The sequence below is a fragment of the Alosa pseudoharengus genome, unplaced genomic scaffold (assembly GCF_046254945.1).
Source record: "Alosa pseudoharengus isolate Yale_2024_CS ecotype anadromous, Long Island Sound unplaced genomic scaffold, YU_APseudo_1.1 YU_APseudo_1.1_scf_2, whole genome shotgun sequence".
Lineage (NCBI taxonomy): Eukaryota > Metazoa > Chordata > Actinopteri > Clupeiformes > Clupeidae > Alosa > Alosa pseudoharengus.
This window is the reverse complement of record NW_027468663.1, coordinates 27,051,922-27,063,579: the sequence shown is the minus strand read 5'-3', so window position 1 is coordinate 27,063,579 and position 11,658 is coordinate 27,051,922. Positions and strand designations below refer to the sequence as shown.

At 42.6% G+C, this 11,658-nt stretch overlaps 1 protein-coding gene across 2 annotated transcripts in view; it reads right to left on the bottom strand.

The window, feature by feature from the left end:
- Positions 1–430: 430 nt before the first annotated feature.
- Positions 431–11,658, bottom strand: part of LOC143134185 (rho GTPase-activating protein 10-like) — a 72,972-nt gene continuing 61,744 nt past the window's right edge. For both annotated transcript variants that reach the window (XM_076294358.1, XM_076294359.1), the window contains 3 exons: positions 5,492–5,608; positions 3,322–3,413; positions 431–1,652 (listed from right to left, as the gene is read on the bottom strand). In XM_076294358.1, coding sequence (XP_076150473.1) covers positions 1,564–1,652; positions 3,322–3,413; positions 5,492–5,608 — 298 coding nt within the window. In that variant the 3' untranslated portion in view covers positions 431–1,563. The remainder of the gene's footprint in view (positions 1,653–3,321; positions 3,414–5,491; positions 5,609–11,658) is intronic.

The following is an 11,658-nucleotide window of genomic DNA, read 5'->3' as shown; positions in this document are numbered from 1 at the left end:
AGCAGCTTTGTGTAAATTGTGTCGTGTGTGTAGATTAGTTTGGTGAAAAGTACTCCAGGAGAAGTATGTTTTATATTAATCTGCTGAGTTTCAAGTTAAGCATCACACACTAAGACAGGGAGCACAAGGCTGAGGCTTTATAGTGAAGCCAATAGAACTCCCAAATGGTGCCACCGCATTAGATGCACATTTGGTATACCTCATGTGACACTGAAACAAAGTATGCTTGTAAAAACATTTCATACTAATTCATAACAAATAAAAAAAAAACATGTGTTTTAGTACCTAATTTATACTTATTTAAAGAGAGTCACATACTGTAATGTTGCTAGACCAGTTGGATAGATTGTAGGCAGTAGATTTTGAAATGCACAACATTTAGATCTGTTGGTGTACTATGCACACGAGGCTCAAAAAATAAATTCTAGACTGAATAATAAAATATTTTATTCACTTAACATTGATCAACAGGATAACCAATAATACAAAAGTGAAATGCATGCCAAGACCTTTACAAACGTCATAAATCACTGTCTTAAATTAGCAAGCAAACATTCCCTCATGAAGAACACAGAAAATAAAAGCTTTTAGGGAAATGAAAACATCTCCACAAAAGAGCAAGAGAATAAAAGTGGGAGTGTGGACTTGGAGTGAGGACTGTGGCTAGAATCACTGATCCCAACAGCTGCGGACCTGTAGTGGTGGCCCTAGCCATAGGACTGCTTCTGGAGGTCATTTAAAACACAACACAGACACATAAGACTTAGGATTATGTAATGGTGCATTCAGAGGAGATAGATCTGTGTCACTATATAATAATATTTATTTATATTTTTATATTTGATCAATAAAGATCATTTCATTTATATACAACAATTCTAAAATACTTGCTATGCCCAAATCATTGGACGGCGTCAAATACGGAAGGACACTGAAGAGGTGGAGGCAACGGAACTGTGAAATCCAGTATTTTAAATTAAAATGGTACTCAAACAATATAAAAAAGTCAACTTAAAATCGGATAAAAACAAAATAAAATATCAATATCCTTTTCTTTAAAATGCATAAACCAATTAACTGCATGCATTCTATCAGTAAAACAATAAAGAGCTGTTATGTAGAACTTCCTAAAGCACATTATGAAAGAAACATCAGCTAATTATGCCGGGAATCATTGGAAACGTTGCATAACAGAAGCCCAGAATGTCTGTGGGCAGCTCCAAACCGCACAGTTTAGGCTCTGTGTCACGTCTGGGGATCCGAGCCCATCAGTGTGCCGTTTTCACCTCTCTTCCAGTGACGTCAGCAGCCACACATGCTGTCTCTTCCTCGCTCGCGCTCTCCTCAAGTCAAGCTGTGTCCGACAGAAATGCACTTTTTTTTTTTGTCTTTTCATGAAGAGCAGACAGATGGATTAAAAAAAAAAAAGATATGGAGCGAGAGAACATTTCCACCATGACCATGGATACCATGTATAAGAGGGGTGTCTGGAGTGCGTATGTGTGTGCTTGTGAGTGTGTGTGTGAAAAAGAGAGCATGCATGTCTGTGTGTGAGTGTGTGTGCTACAGCATCTCAACATAGTTCTCAGGGATGAGGCCCCTCTTCCCCTCCAGCACTCCCTCCAGCCAGCCGGGCTCCCGGGACGGGGTCACTGCAGAGAGAGCACGGGGCAGCAGGTTACCATGACAGCACTTACAATCACTCTCAACAAGGGCCACGGGAAACAGGCAAAAGGAGGAAACCAAAAACGTTGATAGCAATTTATGACCAATCTTCCTGTAACACCAAAAACGGTGATAGGCTTTGACTGGTTCAAGTTTTTTTTTCATTGACATACTGTAAGGTATAACATGGGGTAGGGGAGACCAAGGATGGTTGCAACAAAGGCATAGTTGTTACAGCATCACTTTCACTAATATTAGGATAACCTAATAATGTTGAGATAAATGTCATGTATGACCAGACAATATAAGAACGTTTTTGAATCAATTATACATTTTGATTTGCATTTGATACTGTTGCAGTTAGAATTATGTAGAAATATATTTTTCAAGTGTTACAACCCGCCAAGAAAATGTTAGCATTATAATGAATAAAAGCATTTGCAAACACAAACGTGTGCATCTTTAAAGGAGTGTATTGCACTACAGTGTTCATTACACACAGGCCCAAAGGAAGGTGTAGAAGACACACACATGTACTGTACACTCCTCACTCAAACAGGAAGCGGATTTCAATTGTACCTCAACCTAGCCTGCTAGTGGAGTGAGTGTGTCCTGGCATTTGACAGCAACTCATGAGGTTTGGGATATTGATGCAGAGGCTTGAATCAGAGCCATATATAGTTTACAAATGCGGGTACTACTATGTGTAAAAGTTTACAGGTGTTTAAAGAGTTACAGGCGCTGAAGCAAAAAGTGGTACAAGCATAACCATCCCTGGTCTCCCATATATGAGGTCTGGCATCCCCTGTGTGGAGTGTGTCCCACTTAGATGGCATCGCAAGGCTGACTACCAAAAAAAACAAAACAACTAGCATTAGTCAGACACTTGCCAGGTCGCGATACACCAGAACATAAAGCAAGTGCTTTTTAATGGCTCTTACCGAGCGCACATGTTCATAGCTTTTAATGACCGACTTTTGACCACCATGTCCCAGTATGGAAAAAAGTATCTGTTACTGTCTAATCAGAAAAAACGCAGTTAATGATGAAGATGACTGCATTTTCATTAGTTCACATTGTGCAGTGACCAGGCAACTGTGATCTGCACTGTCTGAGTGTGGAAGAGCCCCTGACCCGTCTCCAGTGGGCACCTGTAGAGGCCTGGCTACTGGCCGCTGTGGGAATAGGGACGGGAGATAAGACCCCAGAAACTCCCACTCTGGATTGCCCGCAGGTTTCATTTCCTCTCGCTCTGATTCCAACTTTGCCCTGTCACTCCGAGATTGATCTGGGGAGTGGGAGTGTGTGTGTGTGTGTGAGTGTGAGTGTGTGTGTGTGTGTGTGTGTGTGTGTGTGTGTGTGTGTGTGTGTGCGCATGTGGAGGGTGGTGTGAAGGCTTCCTCCCCCTCATCTTTGTCCTTTTCCATCTCTGATTAAGCAGCAGCGTTCCTCTCCACCATTGTGTCCCAGTCCCTGTGGAATCCAATAACCCAGCATGCTGTCCGCTCCTCTTCAGTCCCCTCCTCTGCTGTGCAGTGTTGTGCCGTGTTGTGCTGTGCTGTGCAGTGCCGTGTTGTGCTGTTCTGTGCAGTGCCGTGTTGTGTTGTGTTGTGCTGGGCTGAGCAGGCAGAGTGATAACGCAGGGCTAACACTCACCGTTGTGGAAGATTGCGCCGGCCTGGAAAGAGAGCTCCGAGTCATGCTCCGCCTCACAGGGGTAGACGGCCTTGGCCCTCCGCTGGCTGACACTGAGGAATAGAGGCAATCAGTGAGGGGGAGAAACTCTGCCTTACAGCCCAGCTTTCAATCAGCAGAACAGACATGCTTCACACTGTGGACCTGTGTGTGTCTCTGTGTGTGTTGTGTTTGCATGCAACAACTGCAGCCTACTGAGTATTTCTGGGTAATCAATGTGTTCAATTTACAAAAAACAGTCTGCCTGCCTAACCCCTTCCCAGACACACACACACGCGCACACACACACCACCATCTATGCAAGTGTGCATGTGCATATTTCCTGTGAATGTTGAAATTGTTTTCAGAGGCTGTACGACTGTTTAGTCTCTACTAGAACCTTTTGACACAAACTCTTAAGCCCTAAAGTCAGCATCCAGAAACCTCAAGCCCCTTGTCTCTCCAACTAGCATAACATCCATTACACAGTAGATCATTGGTTCTCAAAGTGGGGTCCCCAGCACTTTGTCAGTGACAAAGTTTGCTACAAAATATGAAATTGTCTTATATGGCGAAAAAATGCTACAGTATCAGTATTTGCCCAATTAATCTGCTGATACGTTACATCAATACGTCAAACACTTTACTATTAATTAACCGCCAACAAAATGTTGTTATGTGAAGCAAACACTGTGTTCAACACAATAGGCCTACATTTGACAAAGAAACAACAATCCTTTAAAAAAATCCTACATACTGTCAAAGTTTGCTAACATGACTATTGTGGTATCAGCGCTCTATGTTTTTAGAATACATATAACATAAGTATCTAACAGAAAAAAAGGCTATACAGCTACATGATTAAGTTTTATGTGTTGCGATTATGAGGGGAGAGTTGTCCACTCCATGAGGGGTCCCCGGCCCACAAAACTTTGAGAACCCCTGCATTAGATTATCAAGCCATCTGACTTGAGCATGGGCATCCTTCTCAGAAGAGGTCATTGTGCTCTAGGAATAAAGTCAATGGAAGAGTTAATCATCTAAATGTCCTAGTTTACATTCACTAAATATCTCAATGTCAAAGCCAGATCAATTTGGGTCTCAATGTCAGAGCAAGTATTTACAGTATGCTTCATAGATCTTGCCACAAGTGATGATTTAGAGTGGGAACTATTAAGAACAAATAGCTCGTCTTTCGTTACCTGGCTGACTGATAAATATTTCATGTGTTTCCTGGGAGCAACAACACCGTGTTTGAGACAGCGACGGGCAGAGCCCAAACACCTCCAGTCCACACAAACACAGACAGCTCGGTGCCATGGATGCCAAGGCAGACAATATTTACATACAACAAAACAGCAGGGGAGTGATGGATAAAATAAGCCACATTTTTTGGCTGCATCCTGTTTCTGAGTAAACTGGGGTTTGTGTGAACATTTCATCTTCCCAACACAGAGAATATGGAATATGTTTCATAGTACACACCCTCTCTCATGTTATTCAGTGGAACGGTTTTATTGTGCTGTGTTCAGCATCCCAGTAGTCTAATTGTGAAAGTGTGATCATTAATTCATGCATTTCAAACAATGATAAATGCATTCTGCAACAGGACGCTAATTAGGCTGTTCATAAGGACATGTGGCATGTCTAAATCAGACAGAAATTAAAATGCACAGCTTTGCCAAATTGGGGTTGAGGAGCCAGGCCTTGGAGACTCCAGCCAAATACCAACTATTCCACATGTATATATTTTCTATATTAAAGGTGTCTGCTAAGAACCATAATCAACATCAACATATTTGGATGAAACTATTTGGTAGCAAATGATTTAGACAACCCGTAAGATAGCATCTATACATTTGTCAAATCATTTGATGGGATCTTTGTATAAAGGATTTAAAAAAAAAAAAAACACTTTGGAAAGAATGATGAGCAAGTAGATAAGGAATGCAGTGTCTTCAAAACAGGCTTAAAATCCAACATACAGCTTGTATACAGCATAGAACAGCAGGCAGTAGAAAAGACCATGGAAGCCCACATCAGCCTTCTATTCACACTGTGTTGGCTAGGCCCCTTTTCTGCCCTCCTTCTGACTGGAGGCACTGGGATGTGGGGCACTGGTGCAGCTCTGCCCACACGGGATGCCACTCACCTCTCCTCGGCCGGCTCGCCGTCCGTCACTCCTCTCGGGGCTCGGCTGGGCGTGGCCTGGGGTGTTGCTGGGGTAGCCGACACCGAGTTCATCCACGACACCCTGGCAGAGCTCAGCCTACACACAAAACACACAACCCTCACAAGGCTGACCACATAACCTCACACCTCCTCCAGTCCGCAGCAAAGGTAGCCTCGGACAGACACAAACACATGCTGTGCACACTCACACTTACATAAAGCGCTTTCAGATATAACCTCCGGAGTATATGAGGAGGTTTGTCAAACGGAGGTCCTACCCTTCGGATGATTCAGATATGATGCTAAACTGCGGACCTAATACTGACCTTACACGGACGTATGTGTGAACGACATACACGCACATTACAGAATCTCCGTGTGGTTGTCGAGTGAGGGGTGGGGGCTTGTAGAGTTCACAAGATGCTGAGACATGACGCAGATTATATGCGGCCGCTGCCTGTCACAGCTGCTTCTTGTTTACAAAATATAGCCTATCATTATGTAGGCTAAAGAAGAAGAAATCTATTGTGCAAAGGCTAATACTTGAAGTAGGCTAGTCACGTAAGTAGACCTAGCCTACAGTATTTGTATGTGTGCTTCAAATAAACACATTTATCTGTTTTCAACGTTATGTACCAGAATTAGCTAGGCTATAGAACCCCAAATCTGGTTTGCGTTGGAGAGAGAGAGCATGCACAAACTTTATGGTAGGCTACCAGCCAATTCAGTAGGCTAACTCAAGACTTCAAGATCATACAACGTTTTTAAGCAACAAACAAAATACTAACATTAATAACAGTGAAGTTGTTCGTTTTTTCATGGTTTATTTTTTCCAAAAGCATCCTCTCCCCATGTGTAGCATTTACGTAAGGAGCTTGGAACAAAGTTGGGTTTTCTTCGTTTTCATTTTCTCTAGGCATATATGCTCAGCAAATATCAGCGAGCTCAGCAGGTCATGAAGGCTATCAATGAACAGAAAACCGTGTTGGCTAACAATTTATTAAATACTCCTGTTATTGTCGTCAACGACGTCGCTATAGGCTACTGCCTTTTCAGCGCCTTCTGCTTATGATGATTCAGTCTTCTGAATTCGTTTCTCCTTGCCATGCAGTTGTAGCCTAACGTGTCTCTAACGTTCCCTTCAGGTGTTCTATCAAAATGTTGTATGCCCTCATGGACAGTAGCTCCGTGATGTCTGCCAGTGTTGCGCGGTCTGCCCGAAATTAAGCGGTCGCCCGCGGATGACCGCGGTCACCCGCGGTTATGAGTCATAAACAAAATATTTTAATGATATTCGGGTCATTTGCGGGCGGGTCAGTTAAAATTAATTAAATATATATTTTCTACAAATAGGCCTACTTAAAATATCACGAGAAAGCTAGCATCAATACAGTAAAGCATCAATACAGTAAAGTCAACAGTAAAGAAGCAAGACGCGAGTTAAAATAATAAAGACACCCCTTCAGGAAAAGCGATATAGGCTATGGTTATGGTCTAGGCCTACTTCTTGCGAAGCAATTTAAAAGTATGACAGCCAAAACGGGCAGCCTGCAGGAATAAATGTTATGGCACAGACTACACAGCCATATCTACCGGTATGTATAGGTTCGCGCATGCATAAAAGTTACCTTAGTTCGTTGTGTTTGTGACTTTAAACAGTGGATGTGCTTTAGTAAAGCTTTGTGTTTCATTCAGCATTATAAACCAGTTCTTACGCTAACGTTTTGACCAGCAATGTATCTCTCTTGCCTACCTCGCCTCACCATTTCTGTTTTCGAAAGAAAGATGTATGTCCATGGCCTTCAAATCTTATCCTAGTGTTCTTATCCTTTGTGCGTTGCGTGCGTGCTTGCGCTCTTATTCTCATTCTTTCTCCTGCGCAAACATTATGTCCTGCATGCTTACTGCGTGTAGTTCTACTGCATCAAGTTTCGTAAATAAATTAGTTTGTTTTTACAGAAATGGCCTACTGTCACACTGCATGCAGCCTATAACCAAAAAGCACACATTTTGTAAATAAGCGGGTCGGATCGCGGGTCGGGTATAATTTTGTCCTAATTAATATTCGCGGTCCGAGTTGCGGTCGGGTTGATTAAAATATCGGGCGACCGCGGGCCGCTTGTGACCAAACCCGCGCAACACTGATGTCTGCATCTTTCCAGGTTGGAGATTTTCTGGACAGCACTATGCCACTCCATCATAACACTGGCATTTAAGTCAGATCTAACCACATGGACGCATGAAAGAAACGTCACCAACACGCCCTCTCACTAGGTGTGATTTTAACCGAATGTTCTACTCCTCGTTCAGACACAGCACATTTACATAATGTCCGGAGGAAATACTAGGTCGGGGGTAGTATAAACACCGGGTGAATTCGGACTTCCATATGACCGGTTATGTCGTTCAGATATACGGCCCCACCGTTTAACATCGGCAGAACCTCCGGTCTTACACGTATGTCTGAAAGCGCTTATAGTAGTAGTAGTCACTTTAGTTTAATTCACATATATGGCCAGATCATGGCAAAAAGGTATAATTAAAACAAACAAATAAAACAAAGTTTAAACATAATGTTTGATATAGATAACATTATTTAAATACAATTCTTTAAATCTACATGTACACTTGATAAAAAACTCTTTTTAAAATATTTATTGTGGCACCGTATTAAAACATTATCCAGAGTACCTTGAGAACAAAATAGCCTTAAATAGCCAAAATAGTCTCATGGTACTCAGAGCATAACAACTAAGTAAAATATACTTCACTAACAAGGACGTTGACATGATGCGCAGGTTTAGGTGTGTATGATATAAGCAGATAAGCACAGACAAGAAGAAGTATGTGAAAGTGAAAGCATTACTGAGAATGTGTGTGTTAATGTGTATGTAGTGGCACTGTAGCACTCTTAACGTGACCCCTATCCGAGCAGAGCTAGTGCCTCTCCTCAGCGCTAGTAGCCTCGCCTCCAGACTCAGCGCTAGTAGCCTCGCCTCCAGACTCAGCTTCTCTGTGCCTCCCACCTCTGGCTCACTCCCTCCCCTCTGTCTCTTGTTCTCCCATCTCCCGTGCCCTCACTGCAGCTAGAAAAGCCCAAACCACCGCACACTACTAAACTAAACAAGACGATCATTTAACATTCTCTTGTAGCACACATCATTATACATTTTATGCCTGAAATAGACAAGAACCTAAAAGCTGAGTGTTCTAAGATTGACATGATTATTGTAGAAATGGGCACTGCATTAACAAAATCTTTGCCATAAAGTTTAATTTCCACCCTTGGTTTTACACCACTTTGGAGTGCTGAGGCATATTTAATGTGAAATCACATTCAGCTTCACTTCATTTCTGCTCTCGCTCTCGCTCTCTCTCTCTCTCTCTCATGGGCTTGGACGGAATTGTGCATGAAAGTACTGTGTTTGAATCTGCTATGCTTTCTACTAAAATATTGCCAATACATACTGTATGCATGTATAACCAACCTTACACAAAGAAGACAGGAACAGAAAGAAAAAGTAGAGGAGTGTTAGAGAGCACAGAGAGAGAGGGAGAGAGAGAGAGAGAGCACGGGAGAGAGAGAGAGATAGAGGGTGAGAGAGCCCAGGGGAGTGAGAGAGGCTTAGTTAACGCAGGGAGGAGAGACTGAGGGAGAAACAGAAAATCAAAGAGACAGCAAGGCAGACAAATATGGAAGGACTGAGTTAGAGAGAGAGGGCAGACAAAAGAAACAGAACAGAGGAGAGAGACGAGATAGAGAATAAGAGAGAGAGGAAAAGACAGAGAGGGAGAGGGAGTCGGCGTCAGACGGCTGGGACAGTAGATGAGTGTGGGTGATTAATGGTTCTGCAGTCGGTGAGCAGCAGCAGCAGGAGCTCACTGCAGTGCAGCACAGACTCACATTAACCCTCTGACACAGGCCTGCTGCCAGCTCTCTCTCTCTCTCTCTCACACACACACACACTTTTATCCATCTCTCTCACACATGGAGACTTACTTTCACCCACATTCTCTCATCCTCCCCCCCCCCCCCCCCCACACACACACACACTAAGCAAACAAAGGAGCTAATATAAAACTGCCCAGTTTAAAGTTCATTTTTCCAAAATGTACACAACTAATGTGATTTATAATCATTCAATTTATTTTCTGAATGCAGGTATAGCAATGAAAATAATTTTACTATACTTAGCAACTAAGTAAAAAGGACAGAAAACTTTTTTTAGCCAAAAATTGCTTCCTTAATTACAATTATGCCAGAGCAAAGAAAATGAATCTCATCTAATAGTCAGTAAAAATAGTTCCGTTGACAACCATTTTTCAACCACTTTCTTATTCCGATCTTGAACAGCTCTGTATATGGTCAACTGGGTTGTCTGCTGGCGGTGGAATCTTTGCACATGTTTGGTTTTGGTTCCATTCAACATGGGAAAATTCAGAGAGTGCAGCTCTCTCCCACCAGTCCTTGCTGCGGACCCCCATCCATTGGTCTTGGGAGGAGGCAGGGGTAGCAAACTAAGAGGTCTAAAGATACTGTAATATTAGGCCTACCCACAAAATGTTCAGCTACTTGTAGTCACGGTCTTCTCCACATTGCTCCCAGCAGAACCAATATGTTGGTATCGTCTTTCTTGATTATAAGCAAGGTGAAGATGACAGATAAGACTTTCCTTCGGAATAGTTTAATCGAAATAACAAAACAATTTTCCATGTAAACGGGGCTACTGGAACACTATATAAGCGAGTTTTCATTATGGGCGTTCGGGTAAAAACTTGAACTTGTTCCAGGAACTTCATTCAGCCCAGTAGAAGTTCCTGGAACGCCGCGTTATGGAGCGGTTCATCTAAAGCAGCGTTTCTCAAACTGTGGGTCGCGACCCACTACTGGGTCGTGGAGACATGCCAGGTGGGGCGCGAACTGACGTTTTTTTTTTTTTTTAAATCTGTAGCCTGGGCCCAGGTAGCACCCGATGCGCAATGGACGCACTGTGTTATTCACAGGGAAGCGCGTGTCAAGGCAGCTTAGTTAGACCCGACATACATGAGATTTTGAACGTTGTTGTGAGTGGTGAATTTCATCAAAACCCGGCCCTTAAAAGCGCGTCTATTCTCCGCACTTTGCGAAGAGATGGTAGCTGACCAAAAGGCTGTACTGTTTCACAGCAAGGCAAGGTGGCTTTCCCGAGGTAAAGTGCTGTCGCGCGTGTTTGAGCTCAGAGTCGCCTCTTCTTGGAGGAAAAGCGCATGTTTGAATCTGCAAGCACGTTCACTAATGAACATTTCTTGACGAAGCTGGCCTATCTTAGTGATATATTTGATGTATCTTAGCGAGACATTTGAGTTAAATGTCCAGTTACAAGGCAAAGACAAGCACCTACCTCACCTAGCAAATAAGATTACTGCATTCACCAAAAAAACTTGAGTGGGACAGGCGCCTCAATCGCGACAGTATTATGCCTTTGAGATTTCTGAGCGAAATCGCTGAAACGTCTGAGTGGGAGGCACTCTTGTGATCCCATGTATTAAACAGTAGGCCTACATCACATCCCTGCAAAGTTTATTTCAAAAATATTTCCCAACCAGCAGTGCTCAGTATGACTGAATTATGGATCCATTTAATGCAGCATGTTGGTATTTCATTGAATATATTGTACAATGCTGTAAAATGGCCTATGCATCCTAATATGTTGCTGGAAAACAGAAATATGTGTGTTATGTATTTATTTATTATTATATCTGCAGCACCAGCTGATTTTAACTCTGTTGAAGAGGATATATTTAGAACTTGTCATTATTTCAATAAATTTGACAATTTTAAGCTTGACCTACCACTTTCTTAGAGTGATTAGGGACAGGTGGGGCTCGAGAATGCCCCCTTGATCAAAGTGGGGAATGTAAGAAAAAGTTTGAGAACCACTGATCTAAAGGAAACGCAAACAAACGGCCCCGTAAAACCAAGTTCAGTTCCGGTAATGGAAACGGCCCTACTGTGAAGACAGACACAAAAGTCTTGACCTTGTCCATGTGGAAAACTGGACCCGTGGCTTAGATATGGTTTACATAATCATTGGCAGAGATGTCAAACATGTAAATAAATTGAAGAGCCTAATTTTCATAAACCTTACACGGCATTACATTTTACAT